Here is a 27,831-nt window from a genome sequence, read left to right on the forward strand (position 1 = left end):
ACAGGAGTTTAGTTTTTATTGATTTTTCTATTCCGATTTGGATTCCAAGACCGCTTCTAGTTTTAATGGTAGAATAGATGTTTGTTGTCAGAAAAAACCCTATTGTTTTCGTGTTGGTTTAAGATGGGTGGAAAAAACTAATTCACTTGGATTGGGAAGGCACGTATAGATTTTAGAGTGTAGTTGTGATATCTGCTATCTTCACTACTGAACTTGAGAGTGTTGAAACTACTGAATTGATAGAACCCTAGGATGCTTCTTTGGAATAGATGGGATAATTCTTTGCAGAAATGAATCAAAAGACTCAAGCTTCTCAAAAACATTGGATCGAATGGTGACACAAGAGGGATGGTTGGATCTCTTGATATTTCTAGACTCTCTGTTTGATATGACACACCAAACAAACAGCCTTTAAATCTCTGGATATTACACACCAGAACAAGATAACTCAAATTAAAGAGATATCAAGAAGAGAGAGAAAACAAGTTTTAGATTGAAAATATGATAATGGACAAGAGGATTTCGACCAGGACATAAAGCAAGAGCCTTGTACATGCACATGGACTTTGGGAATGACAAAAATAAAAGACAAAGGCTCCTTGAGTTTAAAATTCAAAATAAACATAATATAAGTTTCTGACCATATATCAACAACTTGGTGGTCGGGAAAGTAATTTGTGGCCTCATTAAAAACCTATCTTTGGAAAACCCAGTTAGACAAAACTAAAGACAGGGAAAAAGAGCACACACAAAATTACTTGTTGATCAGTTTGAAAGTCGACCAAGACTTGCTTGAACGGTGGTCAGGTTAACTGTGGTCAAGATATCATGGATGCGACTTTGAGCATGGCTTTCCACTTGTCCCAAACTAACCTAACGGAACAGCTTCCTTGAATTTTTTTGATCTTGCACAAGTCATTGGACCTTCTGAAATGGTTAAGGCACATGCATCTTCAAGCTCTCCCTCTGGTTCAAGACTATTCACATGTTCTTCACCTGACCATCTGGACTTGACGATACATGTATTGTTCTCTAATTCGTCTTCAATTGACCATCTAGACTTGTCCACGTTTGTTGATTTGTCTTCAGTTAACCATCTAGGCTTGACCACGTTTGTATTGTCATCTGGTTCGATCAAGATCACATCACGAATCATACGGCAGCCCTAACACAATGGAAGAGTTGCGATGCTTAAAACATTTATAGAGACTAACCACAGGAATCGTAATGATTCTGATTTATATCGAACTTTTTAAGCTCTGAGAGGATGAAGCGGTGTGCTACACACACTCTATTAATCGTAGATTGTCAAATAGTATCATCGGATATATCAGTTTTGGCTAGTATGGAGAAACTCTGTGAAGTCGTTTTCTTTCAATCTACTTATTCTGAGATAAAGATGGATTTTACAACTGGTACTTCTGAAATAAAGATGCATTTCAAAGGACTAAGCTATTTGACACGTTCGCTCCAACACTTACAACGATTTTTGCTGACAGTACTTATGAACTAGAGGATATAATAATTAATTAGCAAAGAGAAAGCTTAGGACGTTGGTGAGGAATGATTAATCCTTTCCGAAACCTAGGTTTCTACATTGGTTGGTCTAGCGGCGCTGAGAAACATCTGTTGGACTCCTCTACCATTTCCTTGGCTTACGAGAAGCAGTATAATCTACGGTGCTTAGTTGGTGAAAAGGGACTCGTCATAAGTTGCATAAAGGGAGAATCGTTACCAGAAAATTGCTCGCTAGGAAGGTACGTTTGCAGTTCCTATTGTTGTTGTATATTTTCTATCTATGCTCTTGTATTCTTCAGTCTTAGACAGGTTTGAGTTTTAGAGTTTTTTCCACTGTGTTAAATAAAGTTACAAGCAAGTAAGATCACTGAACCTTGTTAAAAACAGATGATGATGGTGAACTCATTATTACAGGGAATATGAGTTGTGTAATGCTGCTGAAAACATAACTTTGATAGTTTGAGGATTATTAGAAGTAGTAACGTTACAATTACTTACTATGTTTAAAGGTTCTGATGAACACACAAACACTAATGCTAAATGAAATATGAGGCTAAAGCAATGTACGTTAATATGAAAGTAAAAGCTGTATTGAATGTATTCACTTTTTCTAATGCTATACATGCATGTTTGTTCTGGTGTGTACTTGTTGAAGAAGTTACACAAGCTGGTTTGGTTCCACGCTTTGTGGAGATGACTTTCCCCAGCTTCTTGTTAGTTTCGACACACATGCACACTCAATCTGGTTTAGTCACTAGCTTCACAAGCTCGATGTTTTTTTTTTTTCATGGATCAGTTTCTATAGTTTAAAGCGACTTGGCCTTATAAGCCATGAAGATGTAAGATATTCCTTTGGAAAAATAAAAAATATATGAGAAAAGACACCAATTATAGTCGTAATGTATTATTCTATTATATGCATATATGTGACATATTTGGATGGACCTAGTGAAGCTTCTCGCTTGTAAGTGGAATCTAATTTTTTTTTTTCTTTCCTGGTAATTGACAATGACTTGTATTCACTAAAGCTGTAGATTTTTTCTTATGAAAAAACATTCTAGACTTCAATTATTGTCATTCTTATATTTTCTTCTCATTTAATAATTATCACTCACTTGCAAACACCATCACGACTCTATTTACCCTTTTTGAAATATCTTTCTATACATCTCTGCAACGATGGGTGGTTGCTTCTCTGTCTCGTTGTCATGTGATCAAGCCGTGAATCAGGTCTCTCAATGTTTATGTGTCAAACAGAGCTATATTCATAACCTAGAAGATAATCTCTCAGCTTTGGAGACAACCATGGAAGATCTAAAGGCAAGGCGAGATGATTTGTCAAGAAGGGTGGACAGAGAGGAGAATAACGGTCTAAGAAGACGTGCACAAGTCCAGGTATGGCTTACTAGAGTTGAGACCATCGAAAGCCAAGTCCAAGATTTGTTCAGTGTTAGAAAAACTGATCTTCAGAGGTTGTGTCTTTGTGGGTTTTGTTCCAAGAGTTTGAAACTGAGTTATCTTTGTTGGGTTCCTTCTAGATGGAGGAAACCCATTGGGTTTGGTTGGTGATAACCAAACTTGGAAGTTGGGCCATTGGTATTAGTCCATGAGATTAGTATTGGGCCTTGGAGGTTTTTAGGGTTAGTGAGACACATATATATAGTCTCTTGACCAAATTTTTTACGTAGAGACTTACAAGAATCAAAAAGACAAAAGAGAGAAAAGAGGGAATGAGGCAGAATTTCGTCTTGGTTTGTCAAGACAGATTTGGAGGGTCAAACAGATCCTGATCGGGCTGATATTTTGTGGGAAGCTTCTTCAGTCAGTGAGTTAAAGGTTCACCGAAGGGATTTAGATTTCAACGGTTGGATCTTCTGTTGTCTGGGTTTTAGTGAAGCTAGTCGTCACAGTTCTTCAGCAGTGCTGTCTTTAGTATTTGGTAAATCCGACGGTGAGATATTCTCTGATTGAGCTGAAATTTGGCAGAGGTGTTGTTAACTGGTTTATCTTGGATTTGTACGGTGGGATTAGTCTCTGGTTGCCGGAATCCTTGTGAGCTGAGGTCGTTTGGTTTCTGCTGGTTTTGAAGCTTTGTGTTGCTCTCTTGTTGTTGTTGTTCTTGTGTTGGAGATAGCTCTTTGTAGCTTGAGTCTCAGTTCTGTTCAGGTTGTTGAACAGAGAGGACGTGGTTGTACTCACATACATTTATATAGTGGATTGTTGAGTGGACTACGGTCCCGTGGTTTTTCCTTCTCACATCGAGGAGGTTTTCCACGTAAAAAGTGTTTGTCTCATTTAGTTATTGCTTATATTATATCCTGCTATCGTCGAAGTATTTTTCTCTCAGATTCTCACAAGGTCAGGGGAAACACAATTGCTACATTCCGCTGTGCCTCGTGTCCGCTTTCCCCAACAAAGTGGTATCAGAGCTTCTGGTTTTAGAGCTTTGGGTTTGATAACTTCGGGTTATTGTTGCTTGTGAGAATGATGGAAAATATGAGCAGGATGATAAGCTTGAATGGTGCTAACTATCATCTATGGAAGGGCAAGATGGAGGATTTGCTCTTTGTTAAAGAATTCCATGTTCCAGTCTTCGAGGAGAAGAAACCTGAGAAGAAGACGGATGAAGAGTGGAAGCTGCTGCATCGCAAAGTGTGTGGGTTGATAAGGCAGTGGGTAGATGATAATGTGTTTCATCATATTGAGACTGAGACAGATGCTCGTTCTTTGTGGAAGAAGCTGGAGCAGTTGTATGCTAGGAAGACCGGAAACAACAAGATGTACATGATCAAGAAGTTGATTGAGCTGAGGTATCAGAAGGGAACTCCGATGACGGATCACTTGAATGCGTTTCAGGGATTGCTCAATAAGCTGTCTGATATGGGCATCAGGTTTGATGATGATATTCACGGTCTGTGGCTTCTCGGTACTTTACCGGATTCTTGGGAGGTTTTCAGGATGTCTCTTTGTAACTCCGCGTCAGAAGGTGTTATTTCGATGGATTCAGTGAAGAACAGTGTTCTTAATGAGGAAGCAAGAAGGCAGTCGAATGCTAGTAGTTCGCGTTCAGATGTCTTTGTTACTGAGTCAAGGGGGAGGAGTTCGAGTAGAGATCCCAAGAGAGACAAGAACATGAGCAGGAGCAAATCTAATAAATTTGCTAACATGGAGTGCTATTTCTATCACAAGAAAGGGCACATGAAGAAGGATTGCTGGAAGTTGAAAAACAAACAGCAAGGTAATCAAGAAGAAAAGGTGGATCGGGTGACTGTCACCGAAGATCAGTTTCTCATTCTTCTTGAGGGTGATGCCATTAATGTCGCATGCCAAGACACCAGTTGGGTGATTGATAGTGGAACCACTACTCATGCAACATCACAGCGGAATTTGTTTTCTACCTATACTACGGGTAATTATGGTTCCGTGAAGATGGGAAATGATGCAATGGCTCAAGTTGCTGGCATTGGTGATATATGCCTGGAGACTAGTCTTGGGACTAGGTTGGTGCTTAAGGATGTTAAGCATGTTCCTGATATTAGGATGAATCTGATATCGACGGTAAGACTTGATGATGAGAGTTATTTCAGTTTGCACGGTGGTGGTAAATGGAAGCTCTCTCGCGGTTCTTTGATTGTGGCTCGAGGTGAGAAGTCATCATCCTTCTATTGGATGCAGGCTAAGGTCTCCAAAGACGCTGTTAATGCGGTGGAGAATGATGGTGCCATGGAGTTATGGCATAAGAGACTCGGTCACATGAGTGAGAAGGGAATGTCTGTGTTGTCTAAGAATGAGGTGATTCCAGGAATCTCTGGTTTGCACCTGCAGAAGTGTTCGCATTGCTTTGCGGGAAAACAACACAGAGTGTCTTTCAAGTCTTCTGCGCCTTCTAGGAAACCCGAGGTACTGGATTTGGTACATTCAGATGTGTGTGGTCCAATGAGGACAAGATCTCTTGGCGGCGCATCATATTTTGTGACTTTCATTGATGATCATTCAAGGAAGTTGTGGGTATTTTCTATGAGGACGAAGGATCAGGTGTTGGGATATTTCAAGCATTTTGTGGCGTTGGTTGAGAGACAAACGGGGAAGAAGCTGAAGTGTATCCGCAGTGATAATGGTGGAGAATATTCTGGACCATTTGATGCTTATTGCAAAGAGCATGGGATAAGGCATCAGTTCACGCCACCTAAGACTCCACAGTTGAATGGGTTGGCTGAAAGGATGAATAGGACGATTGTCGAGAGGATGAGATGTTTGATCTCACAGTCAGGCTTATCGATGACTTTCTGGGGAGAAGCTTTGAACACGGTGGTTCATGTACTGAATTTGTCACCGAGTGCTCCATTGGATGGTGATATTCCAGAAAGGGTTTGGACTGGTAAGGATGTCTCTTACAGTCACTTGAGGGTCTTTGGGTGTAAGGCATTTGTTCATATTCCCAAGGATGAGAGATCGAAGCTTGAGATGAAGTCACGGCAGTGTGTGTTCATCGGTTATGGTCAGGATGAGTTCGGGTACAGATTTTATGATCCCGTTGAAAGGAAGCTCGTAAGGAGCAGAGATGTTATGTTCATGGAAGATCAAACGATTAAGGACATTGACAAGTCCAAAATTCCAGCTCAAGTTTATGAGAGTTTGATTTATTTAGAGGCTACTCCTTCTACATCGGTCCACGGTGAGGTTGAGGTTGAGGTTCAGGATAATACACCCAATACAGATGCTCCCGCACATGAAGATGGTAGTGGTGATCATGGTGACGATCATGGTGAGACACCAGCTGCTGAGAACCAACCTATTGTTGTAAGAAGATCCGAGAGAGGTCTTAAACCATCGTCAATGTATGATCCTAGTGAGTATGTATTACTTACTGATGGGGGAGAGCCTGAAAGCTATGATGAAGCTTTGGAGGATGAACACAAGGATATGTGGTTTGGAGCCATGGATGAGGAGATGGATTCTTTTGAGGAGAACCATACTTTTGAGTTGGTGGAATTGCCTAAGGGCAAGAAGGCTCTGCTTAATAAGTGGGTGTACAGAATTAAGCATGAGGACGACAATTTGCCACCTCGACACAAGGCTATATTGGTTGTGAAAGGCTACAGCCAAAAGAAGGGAATTGATTATGATGAAATCTTTTCTCTTGTTGTGAAGATGTCATCCATTCGGATTGTGCTTGGATTGGCAGCGAGCCTTGATCTAGAGGTTGAGCAAATGGATGTGACGACTGCTTTTCTCCATGGTGATTTGGAGGAAGATATCTACATGGAACAACCGGAAGGCTATGTGAAAAAGGGCAAAGAAAATTTGGTTTGCCGCTTGAAGAAAAGCCTTTATGGATTGAAGCAAGCACCAAGGCAGTAGTACATGAAGTTCAAGTCTGTAATGGGGGAGCATGGTTATGCAGAGACTGATTCAGACCATTGTGTATTTGTGAAGGTGTTTGGTGAGGATGATATTATCATCTTGTTGCTGTATGTCGATGGCTGAGCAGTCAACAAAGTCCGAAGACATATGCAGAGAAGGAAGATATGGAGAAGGTTCCATATGCTTCTGCAGTGGGTAGTTTGATGTATGCCATGGTCTGTACAAGACCGGATTTAGCTTACGCCGTTGGAGTTGTCAGCAGGTTTATCTCCCATCCAGGAAGAGAACATTGGAATGCTGTGAAGTGGATTTTGAGATATCTCAGAGGGACTTCTGATCTGAAGATTACATTTGGGGGTAAGAAGCCTTTACTGGTCAGTTTCACTGATTCTGACATGTCTGAAGATGTTGATTCTAGCAAGTCTACTTCGGGTTACTTGGTAACATTTGCGGGTGGAGCTGTGGCATGGCAGTCAAGGCTGCAAAAGTGCGTTGCACTATCTACCACTGAGGCAGAGTTCATTGCTGCAACTGAAGCTTGTAAAGAGTTGTTGTGGATGATGAACTTCTGTGAAGAGATCGGTTTCAAGCAAGAAAAGTATGTGTTGCTTTGTGATAGTCAAAGCGCCATCTGTCTCGGGAAGAACTCTACATTTCATTCGAAATCAAAACACTTTCAGAGGAGGTATCATTGGATACGAGGTGTGGTTGCTTCTAAGGAAGTGGAACTTGAGAAAGTTCATACGGATGATAATGGAGCTGATATGATGACAAAGTCTTTGCCGAGGGGGAAGCTTGAAGTACGCCGAGGGATAGCCGGAATTGCTGTTTCCTCCACCTAGTCGGAGGGGAAGTTTGTTGGGTTCCTTCTAGATGGAGGAAACCCATTGGGTTTGGTTGGTGATAACCAAACTTGGAAGTTGGGCCATTGGTAATAGTCCATGAGATTAGTATTGGGCCTTGGAGGTTCTTAGGGTTAGTGAGATACATATATATAGTCTCTTGACCTAATTTTTTATGTAGAGACTTACAAGAATCAAAAAGACAAAAGAGAAAAAAGAGGGAAGGAGGCAGAATTTCGTCTGGGTTTGTCAAGACAGATTTGGAGGGTCAAACGGATCCTGATCGGGTTGATATTTTGTGGGAAGCTTCTTCAGTAAGTGAGTTAAAGGTTCACCGAAGGGATTTAGATTTCAACGGTTGGATCTTCTGTTGTCTGGGTTTTAGTGAAGCTGGTCGTCACAGTTCATCAGCAGTGCTGTCTTGAGTGTTTGGTAAATCCGACGGTGAGATCTTCTCTGATTGAGCTGAAATTTGGCAGAGGTGTTGTTGACTGGTTTATATTGGATTTGTACGGTGGGATTAGTCTCTGGTTGCCGGAATCCTTGTGATCTGAGGTCGTTTGGTTTCTGCTGGTTTTGAAGCTTTGTGTTGCTCTCTTGTTGTTGTTGTTCTTGTGTTGGAGATAGCTCTTTGTAGCTTGAGTCTCTGTTCTGTTCTGGTTATTGAACAGAGAGGACGTGGTTGTACTCACATATATTTATATAGTGGATTGTTGAGTGGACTACGGTCCCGTGGTTTTTCCTTCTCACATCGAGGAGGTTTTCCACGTAAAAAGTGCTAGTCTCATTTAGTTATTGCTTATATTATATCCTGCTATCGTCGAAGTATTTTTCTCTCAGATTCTCACAAGGTCAGGGAAAACGCGATTGCTACATTCCGCTGCGCCTCGTGTCCGCTTTCCCCAACAATCTTTATGGTGAACGGGTTTTCATGACGTTGAGGGAGGTTGAGAGTCTCAAATCTGATGGGGTTTTTGAAGTAGTTGCTGAGAAATCTCAACCCTCTGAGATTTTATAGAAACCTATTCAACCGACAATCATTGGTCGAGAAACAATGCTTGAAACCGTATGGAACCATCTCATGGAAGATGGAGTGGGTATTATGGGATTATACGGTATGGGTGGAGTTGGCAAAACTACACTTCTCAAGCAGAACAATAATAAATTTCTTGAAAACGAGGATGATTTTGATATAGTGATTTGGATTGTGGTATCTAAAGATTTACAGATCCAGAACATTCAAGAAGAGGTTGCAACGAAACTAGGCTTGGCTGGAGAGGATTGGATCCTCAAAAATGAAGACCAAAAGGCGTGTGAGGTACATAATGTCCTAAGGAGAAAGAAGTTTTTGCTGTTGCTTGATGACATATGGACTAAAGTTGATCTAACGGAGATTGGAGTCCCTTATCCAAGTAGAAAAAACGGACGCAAAGTAGTTTTCACCAATCGTTCTCAAGAAGTGTGTGGCCGGATGGGAGTTGATGTTGAGATGGAAGTCCAGTGCTTACAATTTCAAGATGCATTTGATTTGTTCAAAACGAAAGTTGGAGAGATCACTTTAAGAAGTGATCCAAACATACGGAACCTTGCATCTATAGTTGCTGTGTCATGGGCTACCATTAGCACTTAACGTCATAGGTGAAGCCATGGCAAGCAAACGTACGATTCAAGAATGGCAGCACGCTATTGATGTTTTGACTTCATACGCTGCTGAATTTTCCGGCATGGAGGATGAAATTCTTTCTATTTTAAAGTATAGTTATGATAATCTAAAGAGTGAACATGTCAAATCATGTTTACTATATTGTGCTTTGTTTCCAGAAGATCATAGAATTTCTAAACATGGGTTGGTAGAGTATATGATATGCGAGGGGATTATAGATGGAAGTGAAAGTATGGAAAGAGCTCAGAACAAGGGTTATGAGATAATAGGTAGCCTTATCCGTGCATCTTTGTTGATGGAGGATGAGAAGAAAGCTTTACGTGAAGTGTTTATGCATGATGTTGTTCGTGAAATGGCCTTGTGGATTGCATCTGATTTTCGAAAGCATAAAGATAATTTTATCGTGCGTGCGTGTGTTGGGTTACAAGAACTACCAAGGGTTAAGAATTGGAACGTTGTCAAGAGAATGTCGTTGATGTCTAATAAGATTGGGCGTGTTTCTGGCAGCGATGGATGTCTTGAACTCACAACTTTGTTCTTACAGAAAAACAAGAAGTCGTTGGTAAGTATCTCCGGTGAATTCTTTAGATTCATGCCAAGGCTAGTTGTTTTGGATCTATCGTATAATATAAACCTATCTGAGTTGCCTGGTGAAATATCAGAGTTGGTCTCGTTGAAATATCTCAACATGTCGTTTACAGGGATTCAATGTTTGCCTGTTGGTTTTCTAGAGTTGAAAAACCTTATTCACTTGGATCTGGAAGACACAAGTGAACTTTCGAGTATTGTAGGGATATCTGCACTAGTGAACTTGAAAGTATTGAATATTACTACGTTTTAATGTTTGGTGCAGTCCCAACACACTGGAGGAGTTACAAGTCTTGGAACAATTAGAAATCTTAACCATATGAATCATTTATGGTTTAGCTCTCGATCAGTTTTTCAGCTCTCACAAGCTTTAGCAGTCAAGAGTTGTCAATTAAAATCCTCTAATATATCTCTTTTAAGTAGTATGGAGAAAGTTCATGAACTACTTTTAGATGGGTGTACATTTTCTGAGATAAAGATGGATGTTCCAGAAAATGCATGTTTCATGAACCTCTCTCGCATTACTCTACAACATTGCGAATGCGTAAGAGACTTGACGTGGATGATGTTCGCTTCAAATCTTACAGTGCTCTTTATCTGCGATGTGAAAGAAGTAGAAGGCATAATAAGCAAAGAGAAAGTTTATGTCGGTGAAGAATCATCAGATATTGTTCCTTTCCAGAAACTAAGGACTCTACGTTTGATTGACCTACCAGAGCTGAAAACAATGTACTGGAGTTCTCTGCCATTTCGTTGTCTTACGAAAATTGTGGTATTCAACTGTCCAAAGCTGAGAAAACTTCTCAAGTAAAGGGTGAGTCCCATGCGTCAGTGGTGAGGTCTCATATTGACTATCATAAGATCTTTTCCTGTAACTGGTCTCTTCATGAGTTTTCCTTGATTCGTTCGGGTATGAATTATATTGCCGAAAAAAAATGTTTATTCAAAAATTCAAGATCTAAAAAATTAACTAATTCAAGCTGCTCAGGTGGTGAAAGGGGATTGTCATAAAGTATGGAGAGAAAAAGAATGGTTAGAAGGAGTGGAATGGGAGGACGAAGCTACCAAAGCCCGTTTCTTACCTTCATGCATACAACAGGTCTAACTAATGTATCTTCTCTTGTTTTGTTGTTTTAATGTTTGTTTTTGGGTTATCAAGTGGTTCAATTGTCATGACGATTCGTTAAGTTTCCATGACCAGTTGTTTCTTTACTGTTGTTGAAGCTAGGAGATGATATAGTTTTTTTGGTAATCAGTGGTGAGGTCTCATATTGACTATCATAAGATCTTTTCCTGTAACTGGTCTCTTCATGAGTTTTCCTTGATTCGTTCGGGTATGAATTATATTGCCGAAAAAAAAATGTTTATTCAAAAATTCAAGATCTAAAAAATTAACTAATTCAAGCTGCTCAGGTGGTGAAAGGGGATTGTCATAAAGTATGGAGAGAAAAAGAATGGTTAGAAGGAGTGGAATGGGAGGACGAAGCTACCAAAGCCCGTTTCTTACCTTCATGCATACAACAGGTCTAACTAATGTATCTTCTCTTGTTTTGTTGTTTTAATGTTTGTTTTTGGGTTATCAAGTGGTTCAATTGTCATGACGATTCGTTAAGTTTCCATGACCAGTTGTTTCTTTACTGTTGTTGAAGCTAGGAGATGATATAGTTTTTTTGGTAATCAGAATTGAGAATACTATCAAAGTTTTTGGTAAAGCTTCTAGGATTATCGTCATATGACCAAAAGATAAATTTCATATTCGGGTATCAATAAAGGGTTTTTTGCAAGATTGACTCAAAACTCAAACTCAAACCTAAAACTAACTCATGCTTTTTTTGGATTTTTTCTTTTGTCATATTCACCCCACAAGTTCATATAATTCACAAAATTGCCATCAAATTTTTTTTTTTTTCGAAAATGACATTTTAACTCTCTCACCCTCATCATCTTCAAGTAATTACAAGATTGTCATTGTCATCAATACCCCAACCACCATGAACAACCAATTTGAAGCTCTTAATGCATCTAAAATCGATTTACACTTTCTCTTTCTCACTTGTTATGAACTAAAAACAACATCTCTTTCACATTGCCTCCATATTCATCCAAAAAACTCAAGCTTTTGATTCAAATTTTTTTATTGGGTATAGAGCCATTCAAGCATAATATTCTTGGTGGGTTACTTTCGTTTGAGATTCTGGGTAGTTGGAGAAGACTCTGTGTGCTAAGGAAGTCATCTCACTAGTTTAAGGTATAAAATTGAAATTTTTTCCAGATCTGTTCGTGTAGAAGACTTACCCGTAAATAGTCTCGCTGTAGAAGACTTACGGGTAAGTCTTCTGGTCAAACGGACGACTTACTTTTAAGTCGTCATCTTTGTTTGTTAAAACAAAATCTAGAGAATAAGTCGTCTAGGATAAACGGGTTAGATTTGCATTTGACCGAATTGTGTCAGATATTTGACTTTTCCTGGACGACTTACCAGTAAGTCGTCTCCGGGAAAACAAAATTTCAATATTTTATTAAAGCTGGACGACTTATCTGTAAGTCGTCTCAGGTTACTTTTGCAATTGGAAAATAAAACTTAAATATTTAACTTTTCCCAGACGACTTACGCGGAAGTCGTCAAGTAAGACGACTTACTTGAAAGTCGTCCAGGATAAGCAAAGTCATCCAGATTTATTTCCTAGATTATGGTCAAACCTTGCTTATCTCGGACGACTTTCTCGTACGTCGTCTGCCTGGACGACTTTCAAGTAAGTCGTCTGGGTAAAGTTAAATATTTAAGTTTCTTTTTCGAATTGCAAACTAACCTGAGAAGACTTACAAATAAGTCGTCTAGCTTTAATAAAATATTGAAATTTTTGTTTTCCCGGATACGACTTACTGGTAAGTCGTCTAGGGTTTTTTTTTAACAAACAAAGCTAGACGACTTGCTCGTCCTATTTAAAATTCAATTGCAAAAATGACATGTTTGGACGACTTACTAGTAAGTCTTCCAGACAACTTACTGGTATGTCGTGTGCGTCAATGTTTAGTAAACTTTCATTTTCTCAATGTTTACTAATGTGTTTTATTTTGAATTTTTGTAGATGATGCGTCAGTTACATGCAGTGTATGGAGAATGGTTGTTGAAAGATTGCCGTTGGGATTTTGTGGTTGATAATGTCAAAGGAGCGAGAATCATTTTTTGGGGGGAAGGTTTGACACATGCTGAACTTCTTGCAATGGCTCAAGAAGATTATAACCTGGACATGAGCACATAATCTGTGGAGATAACCTACTCATTACCAGCAGAAATGATGCAGGCTCCAGATACCCCTCCTATTCATATTACAAGTGATAGACAAGTTCGAAACTTGCTCGAGATAACCAAAACGCATGGAGTACAGCTTTGTGTATCAACCCGTAGCAAGGTGGAAACGGTTTCAGAGTTCAGGGAAGAAGATGATGAAGCTGATGAAGATGATGAATGTTTTGAAGATGATGATGATGATTTGGTTGAAGATGAAAATCATGATGGGGAGGAGGATGATGGGGAGTAGGACGATGGGGAGGAGTATGCTGGTATCTCTATTGTTGCTGAAGCGGACGAGAATGGTGAGCATTACAGTATTTATGGAAAGTTTGAAATGATGAAGATGAGGAAGATGATAATATATTTTTTGAAGATATCAAAAAAATTGAAGGAGGAAGATCGAATGGTAACAGTATCTATGTAAACCAGAGTTTTGTTAGCAAGGATGCACTGCTTTCAGAGCTGCGGTTGACAGCAGTGAGGTTTAGGTTCTCCTTCAGAATATACAAGTCAACGAAAACTCTCCTTGTGACAACATGTCCGGTTAGTGGTTGTCAATAGAAGGTCAGAGCGAGTGTGAAACATGGGACAAACACGTTTTGGGTAACAAAGTATGTGGAAAAACATACATGCTCAGTGGGAGACCGACTCGCTCAGCGGAGACAAATGTACTCCGAAGTATGTTGGTAGGCTTTTCATTGATCGTGTTGGAATCATTGATGGGTTGAATCTGCAGCATATCACTGATGCAATGAAGAACATGTTTGGCATGACGCTTGATTACACCACTTCATACAGAGCACTTTTATATGCACAAACATTGGTGAGAGGATCAGCAGAAGATGGGTATTCGCGTCTGCCATCATATCTAGAGCAAATCTCCTTAGCAAATCCTGATTCTATCACGGCTATAGAACTTGATTCTATCAATAAAATTTAAGTATATATTTCTCTCTTTTGGAGCTTCTATCAAAGGTTTTAAGTATCAGAGAAGGGTCATTGTGATGGATGGGACTCACCTAAGTGGGAAGTATGGAGGTGTTATGTTAGTTGCAGCCGCACAAGATGGGAATTTTCAGATATTTCCATTGGCTTTTGGGATCGTAGATGCTGAAGATGAACCTTCTTGGGAATGGTTTTTCACAAAATTGGCTAGTTGTGTATCTGATGAGCAGCCTCTGGTGATAGTCTACGACCGGCACGCGGCCATTAAAAGTGTGTTTCCTTGGGCAACCCGAGGAATATGTTATTATCACCTTCAAGATAACATTGTCAAAAAGTATAAAGGGAAACATCTCTTGTACTTGGTGAAAGGTGCTACTTATGCTCATACGGTTTCAGATTTTGACCGGTACATGGCTGAGATACGGAGTGCAAACCCGGACCTTGCAACGTATTTGGAGAATGCCGACGTCAGCCTATGGTCAAGGGTTTATTTTCAGGGGGACATGTACAACATAAAGACAAGCAACATCGCTGAATCTATTAATTATGCCCTGGAGCGAGCTAGAGGATTTCCGGTTCAGTTCCTGTTGGAGTTCATAAGGGAGAAGCTAGAAAAGCAGTTTTGGAAAAGGAGAGAAGATGCTTTGAGTCTCCCAACTCAACATAGTCGAGGTGTTGAATACTTGCTTGCTGTTCGATCGGAGATAGCGGATACGATGATGGTACAACCAATTCATGGATGGCGATTCTTTGTGAAAGGTAGCAAAATGGACTGTGTGGTTGATTTGAAACATGGAAAGTGTGATTGTGGTGTCTATGTAGTGGAGAAAATACCTTGCTCTCATGCTATAGCTGCTGGAACATCTGTTGGTTTGCATATCTCCACACTTGTATGTCCAGTGTACTCAAAGGATTTTCTGCTTGCAGGATACTCAAAGAATATATATCCTTGTGTTGGACAACAAGTTGAGGAACGCACATGCTTTCCTCCGGATGTAAAGCGTGGTCCGGGAAGACAGAAGAAATCGAAGATGACAATCTTGGTTGGAGCTATCCAGGATGAGAGGACGCAAACCCCGGAAGCAACACAGGGTTTATAGATGCTCAAAATGCAAGGAAACTGGCCATACGAAACCACAATGTAAGTCGTCTAGTGTTTAGTCTTCCAGAAGACCTTCAATTAAGTCGTCCAGAAGGTCGTCCAGTTAGTCGTCCAGGGGTTTTTCTTCCAGAAGATCTTCAAGTTAGTCGTCCAGTGTTTAGTCTTCCAGAAGATCTTCAATTAAGTCGTCCAGAAGGTCGTCCAGTTAGTCGTCCCGGGTTTTTTCTTCCAGAAGACCTTCAAGTTAGTCGTCCAGTGTTTAGTCTTCCAGAAGACCTTCAATTAAGTCGTCCAGAAGGTCGTCTAGAAGGTCGCCCAGTTAGTCGTCCAGGTTTTTTTCTTCCAGAAGACCTTCAAGTTAGTCGTCCAGTGTTTAGTCTTCCAGAAGACCTTCAATTAAGTCGTCCAGAAGGTCGTCCAGTTTTTAGTCTATGTATTAAAAATTTGTGTTATGAACTTATATGTGTCAACTTCTTTGTCAAATTGCACTACCAAACAAATTTAAGATGGTCTTGCCCTTTATATTATCCGAAATATAGTTACAAAAGGTCACTGCTCAGAAGACTTTCCAGGCTACTTATAGTCAAGTCGTCCAACATTCCAGACAACTTAACTGTAAGTCTTCTGCGCAGAATATAGTTACAAAATAGGGATCAAGTTCAAATACAAAATAGGGATCAAGTTCAAATACACACATCAGCCTAATCTATCATACAAAATAATCTAATGTAGCCTATTTATCACCCCTCATACGCACCCAGGTTGGCATCATTGTCCTTGTTTTCGAACTCATGCGCGTCAAGAAGCTCTTGAAATATATATCTTATCCCTCATAGTCTTCCTGTTGGCCTTAGCAAAGTCTTTTTTACTAAACTCTATCCCATGAGCATGACATTCAATGTACTTTAGAGTATACACGCCACAATCACCAGCTCGGGCCGGAGGTATATTGGTCGGTCTCTCATATGTGAATGGCTCCAGACTGTATTGGGCACGTTGTTCGTCTGAGGAAGCGCACTCAAAAAGCAGATAAGGTACCATGTAGAGAAAAGGCTACATTACCACATCGAGTTCTTCTGGGGAAATATTGGAACAAATGCTGTCAAAGATGACTATGTGCCTCTTAGGGATCGATATCCACATAGCAATCCAATGAGTGTCAGCGTAGTTCACTGGCGCATAGATATCATCAATATCCGTCCCCCAAACCTTGTTCGATTGGCAAAATGATGGTATAGTGCCTGCATAATAATTCCATGCCCCACCAGGGAGTCTTCTTCCTAAACCGTTATGATCGGGCTCCGAGTCCTTAAAATCCTTGAAGTTGAATCCCCTTTGCTGAGCAAAGAGATGATCAAGGAAGCACATTCTCTCCCTCCTGAAATGTTGTGGATTAGCGTCGTACCTCTTCCTCAGCACATTAATCCAAGCATCAATATGCTGCATATAAAATAAGGTACAACTCAGAAGATATCAGACGACTTACTGGTAAGTCGTCTACATAGAAGACATACCAGACGACTTACAAGTAATTCGTAGACGAATTAAGTCGTCTATGTAGACGACTTATTGATAAGCCGTCTACAAAGAAGACTTATCAGTAAGTCATCTAAGTCATAGCAGAAGACTTACACAGTCCTCCAGCCACTCTAAGGAGGTTCGGAGGATTTGATGCCACCAAGTTCTACTTTTACGTGGTTTTTTATCGAGAGGTGTTCTATAATGACTGCAAACACAAAATGTTGAAAAGCAATCAGTTTTTGTAGACTAAAGCAAGCTACTATGGGAAAAGCAAACACTTACGGACAAGATTTCAACCAATCCGCGAGCTCCTTCAACTTCTTCTTGTCAATTGGTGCAAAAGGATTATAGCCTGGATAAAGCTTTTTGTTTGGAATGATCACTCTGGTTGTGCTGTTTGCCATATAAGGAGATTGCTGTGAGGCAGCAAGTTTCCTTGTTCGATCACTCTTTGCACGGCAAAGTGCCAAAGCAGCATCCCTCTTTTCCTGATATCTAGCATCCTCCTTCTGTAAATCCGAAATAGTGGGTTGATTTTTGTCCAATAGAACAAGGCTCGGTTCTGGAGCTTTATCTTTCGAGGAACTAGCAGCTGCGGGCACAGCTGCGGACACATCTGGACCTTTATCCTCCGCCAAACTTTTCCTTCCTGCGTTCGTCCCATTAACACTTTCACTCTGCAATATACGAGATGGGTTTATACAATAATAACCAAAGATCCATTTCAAACAATAATAACCAATGAATGTCTTCAAACATGAAACAAAATACATATATAAAATTCATACACTATAAACAAAGCACACATGTTCTGACATACATGAAACAAAGCAAATGCACCTTTTCAGTTCTTATTCTTAAGACTTTGTCTTGTCAATCTTGGTGGGAGAGGATTTGTTACTAACCCGGGTTCGAGCGTCGGTTTAGGTGGAGAGGTAGTGTTTTGAGATGATGTCCCTTTCCGTTTTGTGGTGATACCAACCTTCTTCTCCACAGCTTCCACCCTTTCTGACAGATACTTGATCTCCTTAAGGCACGTCCCAAACCCTTCCCTCATGGCATCAGCTATGTCCTTGAACATGGTTTTAATATCCTCTTTGGTCAACCCACCAACAGTCGTAGTCACCTCTTCACTAGCCTCTGTAGCTGCCTCATCACTAGCCTCTGCAGCTGCCTCTTCACTAGCTTCTGCAGGTGCCTCTTTACGAGCTTTCTTCCGAGGTCTGGACTGTCTTCCTTCACTACCTTTTTCTTCGCTGGACTCACAACCGTCGGCTTTGTATTGACCCAAGTACCGGTGACTTCCCAGCAATCCATGGTCCACTTCCACGGTTTCTTCACAAACATGAGTTTAATTATGTTCTCTGCGGGCGTGTCCTCAACATCAAACTCCCATTTTGGAAACATTTGACCAATGTCCTTCTGAACAAAGTTGATCACCCTAGTCTGCAGTAAATAGAAGATATGAACTTAGATATTTGACGGATTCAGAAAGATGAAAAAAAAAAGACTTGGTCTTCCAGTTGGACGACTTAGTAGACGACTTAGTTATAAATCGTCTGGAAAGTCTTCCAGCTGGAAGACTTAGTAGAAGACTTATAATTAAGTAGTCTGGATAGTCTTCTCAAACGACTTAATTATAAGTCTTCTACTAAGTCATCCAGCAGGAAGACTTTCCAGATGACTTAATTATAAGTCTTCTACTAAGTCGTCCAGTTGGAAGACTTATCAGACGACTTAATTATAAGTCTTCTGCGAAGTCGTCCAGATTGAAGTAAATACCTGACTGAGGATAGCCTCTTTAAATTGAATGCGTCCTTTGCGACCCTTGTAAGCCAGTATCGGTGGAGACGGATTGTTTGGGAGAGGATTACCATAAGTAGCACCCAATTCTGGAAGAGCTGTGTACACCCAGACCTGGAGAGCTTGCGCAAACCCATTGATAGTGTAACAACCCGAAATATCTCTGCCCTTCACAGAGTCCATCAGCACCTTAAACGCGACTCTCCCCCATGGATAATTCTCAAACCGTTCTAGCTCCATACTAACCTTGCCAGACTAACCCGTGTAGGGGTTGAATACTTTCTTCCTTCAATGTATCCAGTGAAGATGGCAAGGTACGCAAGCCGCTTGCGATCATCCCGAGACCACCCTTCGCATCTCTCAAATGCTGCTATTATCTCCTGAGTAGATGGCCCAGCTTCAACATGAACTCCCAACATCTCCCAAAAAGAAGTCAACTCCTTTGTAACAACACAGTGAGGTCTCTCAAGGTCCTCGATTACTCGCAGTTTAGACCAGTGAGGTTTTCAAACTCTAACAGTGAAAACCTCACAGGTTGTGGACCAACGAGACTCCACAGCTCATACTTTTTCTTTATGTCCAGCTAGAAACCGAGCATGTAGTGAACCAGCTTTGAAGCCCAAACAAATCCTAGCTCTTGGAACTTGATGAAAACTCCCAACTTCGACTATTTCAGCTCTTCATATTCGTCATCATGAAGAGGTTTCTTTAAAGCAGCATGCAACGTCCAACAAGTATGATACGAAATGCTATGCACTGCGGGGGGCTCTTCCCCTAATGTATATATCCTACGGGGGAGTTCTGGCATCTCCATTTATTTTCCTGCAAAACAATCAAAGACAACCATCTCAAACAATCAAAGACTTATAATTAAGTCGTCTGGCAAGTTTTCTAGCTGAAAGACTTATAATTAAGTCGTCTGGAAAGTCTTCCAAGACTTCCAGTTTTATCTTCATTTTTTCCTCAATCAATCACTCGACAGTAAGAGATATAACTTACTAGCGGCGGAATTCAACGAGACGCCTCTGAGAGAATGCGCTAGGGTTTCCTCTCGGATCTTAAATAGAGGAAGCGGCAGTGAGAACGGTGGATTAGAAAGAATCGACGGAAATCGCCATCGAAATCGCCATTGAGAGAAACGGCGTTAGGGTTTTCTGATTTTCGCGAAACAGTGAATAAAAAAAACACATTATATATGGCCGGTAAATAATCCGGTTAGGTTTAAAAGTACATTGTAAAATTAAGGGTTCGATCCGGTTTGGACGACTTACTAGTAAGTCGCCTGTTGAATACTGTACATCAGACGACTTACTAGTAAGTCGTCCCAGACCCCAAATTTAACCCCTAAACTAAATTGACTAAATCAACTAACTAACCACGTTATAAAGCCGTAGTTATACTTAAATAGTGTTTACTGATGCTAGGAGATTTCAAGGCTCCTAAGACAAATGTTGTAGTATAAATGATTGTCGAGCCAGTTCTGAGGGATATCAAAGCACCGAGAATGCAAGTACTCACTTAATCTAAGTGCAACCAATGATTTAGATGGTTTTTAAACTACTACTAATACTAGAAAGCAATTACAGAATGATACTTTCTTGACTAAGGAAAAAGAGAACTCATGGGCATAGGGATTAGACCTTGGGTGATCAAGTATCAAACTAAGGATGACAAATGATCAATCAAACTATCGACCTTAAGCCTAGACACAATTCTAAGCAATCTCTATGTCTAGATGAATGCTCATTTGCTAACATATCTCAAACATTAAATGTCTTTGGTTGAATAATGTGAAAGCAATCATTACTAACAAGTCTATTAGCTATCTTAGCACCTTTAACAACAAATGTCTTTGGCAAAGTATACTAAAAGCCTAGGAGAGTTGTCTCAGACCTTTCATCAAACACCTTTTGGGCGGGAAATGCCTATTGATCAACTTTTGAGTGTCCAACTCAGAAGATGCATTATGAATACTCTACTAGCAAGGAACAAGAATGATCTACACTAAAACATCCTAGAACTAACCTAATCACCATGGATCTCCCTAACCCATGAATTCAAAAGGTGATTACTCACTAATCTCCATGATTCCTCTTAAACCCATATCGGATTTCAGATTAATCATGTAGAGGAATAGATAAGAAATCAACAAGAACACAAGATGAAAGCAATGAAATCTGAATCAAAAGAAGTATTTCTAGTTGTTTTCCAGAAAAAAGATCTTTTTCCTCTGGTGGCTACAAAAGGTACTTAAAACATAGGTTTTGAAAAGTAAAAACGTGCATAATGAAATGACCAAAAGGCCCTTGAGAAAACATGAATTCGGCAAAACAAATAGACGCGGAGCGACCTCGGCACGTCGCTGCGAGAGGTTGCTCCCGAGTCGTTCCTTCGAGAGCGAGCTGGTTGTGTCGCTCCGAAGACGTCGCTCCCGGGTCGTCTCCTCGCGAGCGACCTGGCTGTGTCGCTCTGAAGACGTCGCTGTGGTGAGGTCGCTCAAAAAGCTGGAGCGACTTCGCCTTGTCGCTCTAGGAGGTCGATCCGAAGCGTAAATGGCGAGCGAGTTCATGGCGTCGCTCCGGTAGGTCGCTCTGGCTGGAGCGACTTGAGATAGTCGCTCTGGGCTGGTCGCTCTGGCTGGGAGCGACCTTGGTAGGTCGCTCTGAGAGGTCGCTCCAGGATGCTCGATTTTGGTGTCTCCGGACAATAGGATGCAAGCGACCATGGTGTGTCGCTCCAACAGGTCGCTCTAAACATCGGAAGCGACTTCGGCACGTCGCTCTGAGAGGTCGCTCCAGGGTCAAATCTGTGTGTCTCCGGACGTGAAAACGCGAGCGACTTCATGCGGTCGCTCTGGGAAAGTCGCTCCGGGATGTGGTGCACAGCGACTTCATGTAGTCGCTCCGGGAAGTCGGTCCAGGCAGTGCTCGTCCAAAGATCACTCTAGTCACCTCCTTTGAGCTCCAAATGCACCCAAATGTCTCTAGGAACTCCATGTGGTACTCCAATACCTAATAGAGACATATGTATGCAAAATACAACCTAGACATGGCTAAATCCTAATCTATATGATGAAAATGCACATGAATAAATGGATAAAACAATGTAAATATGCAAGATATCAACTCCCCCAAACTTATTCTTTTACTTGTCCTCAAGTGAACTTTCTAGAACTCATAGGGAGAGAGGTTTGAAGGTGGGAGCTCATAGCCAAAAAAAACACACAAGCCCTCAAATCAACATCTAAATTCAGCATTAGTACACCCTCTTTTATTATACTCTAGCTTCTCTAGGCCTATCTCAACTCCTTTTTCCCTTATACTCATCATCAAGCATCCACACATTCAAATCAACCAACTCTCACATTCATTAAGCATAAAACATTAAGTGAATTCTTGCAAATGGTCAATTGGTCCAAATCATTTGGTTGAGTAAGGGAAGACTTTTATTCAAGTGGGTCAAGAGGTTCAAAATCCATGACCTTTTAAAGTGGTTTACTCTCAAAACAAGTAGCCTTGACATTGCACATAATATATCTAAGAAAGAGACCAACTCATGCATACAATGCTCAATCTCCATTGTTCTACCATTTTCCCAAACATACAAGTTACACAATCACTTCCCAATGTCAAACCCAACTCTCATCTCTCACCAAAAGATCCCAAGAATACTTTGCACATAAAACTCTTTTTCTTTGAAATCTATAAAGGATTTTCTCAACTTCTAAACAAATCTTAGCTCTAAACAACTTTTCTAGCCCATTTTTCTTTCTTTTTCTCTTTTTTATATATATATATATATATTTTTTTTTTTTTGGGGGCCAAGACTTTTCATAAACTCGAGCTAGATGTTTATCTATTAATTTCAATAAGATTATCCATTTAAACACAAAGAGTCTATTCTTTTCCTTCGAACTTTTCATGCTTCCAAACCATAGTCACCACACTCACCCCACCTATAGCTAGACAATAGAGTGCCTAATCTAGCAAAAATGAAGACCAAGCATTGTCGTTCCCGATACTCTCAACATTATGCACATGTAAGGCTTTCCGAAAAAGGCCTCACTCATCAAATAATGAAAGCTCAAAAGGAGGGAAGGGTTTTGGGAATGGTGTACCACTCGAGTTTGTCAAAAAGATTGGCATAAAGGATGTGACAACTCAAGTGTGTATATCCATGACTCAGTACACAAGGGACCATAAGCAAGAAGCATTACGTTCGTTCAGTTCAAACATGGTTGTAGTTGGCTTCAAAGGTTGAGTTTCAGCAATCAACAAGTTTCAGGAAGAGTTTTCAAGGCTCGAAGCATACAAGTCTTTTTGAGAGGTGCATAAGCTACTCAGGTGCAAAGTAATGTTCTTTACAAGGCATTTCAAATCATTGCTCACAATGCAAGTAAATGCAACCTATATGCTCTAGACTCTCCTAGAAATGCGAATGATGCAAACTAAATGATTTTTTTTTGTTTTTCAATTTTTTTTATGCAAATAGGTATGCAATGCATGACTCAATGAAACAACATCAAAGCAAACATGATCAAATACTTGGTATCTCCCCCAAACTTAAATGACACAGTCTCTGTGTTGTCAAGGAGAGAGAGATACCCAAAAAGAGAAAACTAATATGCAAAAACGAAATGGTATATACAAGGGAAAGTAGTGGGTTACCTTCTATGGAGAATGAGTAGAGGGAGATGCTCCCTCCTCCTCGTCCTTAGGTGGTAACTCTTCAAGGTGCTTATCAGCAAGAGTGACCATCTCTTCAATGTAGAAGGCTTGCCCGAACACAGTTGGTTTCTTCATTTTCCCCTTGATGTCAAAGTGGAGGATGTTCTCTTTATCCAAATGGAGATCAATCGTGCCTTCCTTCACATTAACAATAGCTCCTGCTGTAGCTAAGAATGGCCTTCCTAGAATCAATGGGTTTTGAGGCTCCTCACCCATCTCAAGCACCACAAAATCTGTAGGTATCTCATACCTTCCAATCTTCACAAGGAGGTCCTCTAAGATGCCCACAGGGTACTTCACCGAACGATCAGCTAACACCAGAGAGAGTCTACACTTCTTGTACTGAGTGAATCCAAGCTTCTGTGTAACAGACAAAGGCATCAAGCTGACACTAGCTCCCAAATCGCAGAGACATTTCTCAAATACCATAGGTCCAAGAGCACAAGGTAGTGTGAAGCATCCTGGATCCTCTAACTTCTCTGGAACATCAAGCCTCTGAATGATGGCACTGCACTCATGGGTAAGAATCATCATGCCTTCCATCTCCTTCTTCTTTGCAGCTACAACATCTTTCAGGAACCTGTTGTATTGAGGAATCAACATGAAAGCATTGATGATGGGCATTGCAACCTGAGCTTCACTCATTTGCTTCTCAAACAGAGCTTTGTACTTCTCTAGCAGCTGCCTCTTGCATCTACCAGAGAATGGAAGTTAGGGTTCATAGGGAGGAGGAACAAAAGAATTCTCACTTGCTGGAGCAACAACTTCACCATCTTTCACTGTTTTCTTCTCTTCTCCAACCTTTCCTTTACCTTTGGCTTCCACAATCTTCTCCAAGATTTCATCATTGATTTTCTCATCAACAATCACCACTTCATCATCTAAGTTGATGGCCACCTCCTCACCTAGTTTCTCAGCATCCCTGGTGAGGGTTGTAGGAGGTAACTGCTTACCACTCCTAAGGGTGATAGCTTTGGCCTCCTTGGGGTTTTGGTCAGATTTTTCAAGTAGAGATCCTTGCTGGCGATTCTGGTGAGTGTTCATGGAAGCAAACTGATTCTCTAAATTATTGACTGTAGAAGCAATATGTGAGAATTTGTTGTTGAGCTCATTGTAGCTCCCATCAACCTTGGAATGAAGGTTCTTCAACTCATAACCAACATGCTTCTCACTTCTAGTCTGAGACTGCTCTCTTGAGGAGCAGAGGAACCAGACGAGGGGTTTTGCTGAGGCTGATAGCTGCCTTGCTGGTTGTTTCGAGGCGGATAACCACTCTGTTGGTTGTTGGGATAGGATTTCTGTTGGTAGTTTTTGTACTGAAAGTTGGGCTCTTTTTTGTACCAGCTACCATTGTTGTTGATGAAACACAGCTTTTCCTGACCTTCCAAACCCTCAACCTCATGGACAACAGGTGGTGTCTCTTGGCTTGGGTTACCAACAAAGTGCAGCTGTTCTTGGGTGGCTTTATCAGCAATGAGGATGTCTATCTTATCCTGTAGAGCTTTCAACTCCTTCCTCGTCTGCTTATCATCTGTTCGACTGCCTCTGTCGTGGTCTCCACTGTAGACTGCATCACTCTTTACCATGTTGTCAACCAGCTCCTCTGCATCTTCCTCAGTTCTCCCCAAGAAGAACCCATTGCTAGCTGTATCCAGTCTGGCCCTGTACTTAGGAAGAGCACCACGGTAGAATGTGCTCAGCAAGCTCTCCTTAGAGAAACCATGGTGTGGGCATTGAGCGTGGTAGCCCTTGAATATCTCCCAGGCTTCACTGAAGCCTTCCAAGTTCTTCTGTTGAAAGCTGGAAATCTCATTTCTCAGCTTAGCAGTTCTTGAAGTAGAGAAGAACTTCTCCAAGAATGCTTTCTTGCAGTCATCCCAAGTGGTGATAGAGTCGCTGGGTAGAGACTTCTCCCACTGACGTGCCTTATCCCCCAAAGAGAAAGGGAATAGCTTAAGCTTTAAGGCATCTTCAGACACACCGTTGGTTTTTGACAACCCACAGTAGCTGTCAAACTTGTCCAAGTGATCAAATGGGTCCTCTAGAGCCAAGCCATGATACTTGTTTTTCTCGATCACGTTGAGGAGTCCTGACTTGACCTCAAAGTTGTTGGCTGCCACATCCGGTGCTCGGATTTCCAGTCTATGACCATGAATGTCGGGCTGGTCATAAGTACCAATGGGTCGAGCTGCCCGCGGTTGGTGTTCTGCCCGTTGCGGTGGATCTGCCATATCAATATCCAATCTCTGCAAGTGGGCTTGTTGTTCTTCTTCTCTTCTAGCTCTAGCACACTCTCTCTCTAAAGCTTTAATGTCTGCTGCTCTTGGAACTAGGTTTGATGGACCCCTGCTCCGCAAGTTCATACACCTGTAGATGAAAGGGAGGTGAAGAAGGAGAATCAGTAACAAAATAAAATAAAAATGACTTAGTCTCAAGTAAGTGACTAAATCTCAATGTTCAAATCTACTCAGAATTTGGCAACGGCGCCAGTTTGATGTTAGGAGTTTTCAAGGCTCTTAAGACAAATGTTGTAGTATAAATGATTGTCGAACCAGTTCGGAAGGATATCAAAGCATCGAGAATGCAAGTACTCACTTAATCTAAGTGCAACCAATGATTTAGATGGGTTTTAAACTACTACTAATACTAGAAAGCAATTACAGAATGATACTTTCTTGACTAAGGGAAAAGAGAACTCATGGGCATAGGGATTAGACCTTTGGTGATCAAGTATCGAACTAAGGATGACAAATGATCAATCAAACTATCGACCTTAAGCCTAGACACAATTCTAAGCAAGCTCTATTTCTAGATGAATGCTCATTTGCTAACATATCTCAAACATCAAATGTCTTTGGTTGAATAATGTGAAAGCAATCATTACTAACAAGTCTATTAGCTATCTTAGCACCTTTAACAACAAATGTCTTTGGCAAAGTATACTAAAAGCCTAGGAGAGTTGTCTCAGGCATTTCATCAAACACCTTTTAGGTGGGAAATGCCTATTGATCAACTTTTGAGTGGCCAATTCAGAAGATGCATTATGAATACTCTACTAGCAAGGAACAAGAATGATTTACACTAAAACATCCTAGAACAAACCTAATCACCATTGATCTCCCTAACCCATGAATTCAAAAGGTGATTACTCACTAATCTCCATGATTCCTCTTAAACCCATATTGGATTTCAGATTAATCATGTAGAGGAATAGATAAGAAATCAACAAGAACACATGATGAAAGCAATGAAATCTGAATCAAAAGAAGTTTTTCTAGTTGTTTTCCAGAAAAAAAGATCTTTTTCCTCTGGTGGATACAAAAGGTACTTAAAACATAGGTTTTGAAAAGTAAAAACGTGCATAATAAAATGACCAAAAGGCCCTTGAGAAAACATGAATTCGGCCAAATAAATAGATGCGGAGCGACCTCGGCACGTCGCTGCGAGAGGTCGCTCTCGGCTCGTTTCTTTGCGAGCGACCTGGCTGTGTCGCTCCGAAGACGTCGCTCCCGGGTCGTCTCCTCGCGAGCGACCTGGCTGTGTCGCTCTGAAGACGTCGCTGTGGTGAGGTCGCTCTAGGAGCTGGAGCGACTTCGCCTTGTCGCTCTAGGAGGTCGCTCCGAAGCGTAAATGGCGAGCGAGTTCATGGCGTCGCTCCGGTAGGTCGCTCTGGCTGGAGCGACTTGAGATAGTCGCTCTAGGCTTGTCGCTCTGGCTGCGAGCGACCTTGGTGTGTCGCTCCAACAGGTCGCTCTGAACATCGGGAGCGACTTCGGCACGTCGCTCTGGGAGGTCGCTCCAGAGTCAAATCTGTGTGTCTCCGGACGTGAAAACGCGAGCGACTTCGTGCGGTCGCTCTGGGAAAGTCGCTCCGGGATGTGGTGCACAGCGACTTCATGTAGTCGCTCCGGGAAGTCGCTCCAGGCAGTGCTCGTCCAAAGATCACTCTAATCACCTCCTTTGAGCTCCAAATGCACTCAAATGTCTCCAGGAACTCCATGTGGTACTCCAATACCTAATAGAGACATATGTATGCAAAATGCAACCTAGATATGGCTAAATCCTAATCTATATGATTAAAATGCACATGAATAAATGGATAAAACAATGTAAATATGCAAGATACCATTTACTATACACAGAAATAAACACACTTAGGTAAATTTTAAAATTTTCAAAAAAATATTTATGCATTCCAAAATCTAACCCTAAGAACACACACAATACTACAACATATGTTGGCAAAACCTAAACCAAAGAATATCATGACTCACTACTTTCACTCATCTATGTTGAAAACAATTAAATTTTGTTATGTCTTAATTTATGTCTCTTAAAACATATGTTAATTACATGATTTCAATTTTTCAGTTATCAAAATATTTTTTACAAAATTTTTAAATTATTTCTAAGTAGAACTAGATCAGACGACTTTACAGTAAGTCGTCCAGACGAAATATTTT

At 40.9% G+C, this 27,831-nt stretch overlaps 1 protein-coding gene, 1 non-coding gene and 2 pseudogenes across 2 annotated transcripts; 3 read left to right on the forward strand and 1 right to left on the reverse strand.

Annotated features, from left to right (window-relative positions):
- Nucleotides 1–8,655: 8,655 nt before the first annotated feature.
- LOC106401851 lies at nt 8,656–11,678 on the forward strand (annotated as a pseudogene).
- LOC111209403 (disease resistance protein UNI-like) lies at nt 10,454–10,786 on the forward strand. Its single transcript, XM_022709283.1, has one exon. It carries the CDS (start codon nt 10,454–10,456, stop codon nt 10,784–10,786), a length of 333 nt encoding a protein of 110 aa, XP_022565004.1.
- A 6,777-nt stretch (nt 11,679–18,455) lies between the features above and the next one.
- LOC125593428 lies at nt 18,456–19,320 on the reverse strand (annotated as a pseudogene).
- Nucleotides 19,321–25,084: 5,764 nt separating this feature from the next.
- Nucleotides 25,085–25,191, forward strand: LOC125593535. Its single transcript, XR_007329439.1, has one exon. It is a non-coding gene; the product is annotated as a small nucleolar RNA R71 (small nucleolar RNA).
- Nucleotides 25,192–27,831: the final 2,640 nt, after the last annotated feature.

The sequence above is a fragment of the Brassica napus genome, chromosome C9 (assembly GCF_020379485.1).
Source record: "Brassica napus cultivar Da-Ae chromosome C9, Da-Ae, whole genome shotgun sequence".
Classification (NCBI taxonomy): domain Eukaryota; kingdom Viridiplantae; phylum Streptophyta; class Magnoliopsida; order Brassicales; family Brassicaceae; genus Brassica; species Brassica napus.

Excerpts from the sequence above, each read along its gene's own strand:
- LOC111209403 (XM_022709283.1), top strand. The coding sequence starts at position 10,454 with ATGGATGTTCCAGAAAATGCATGTTTCATGAACCTCTCTCGCATTACT.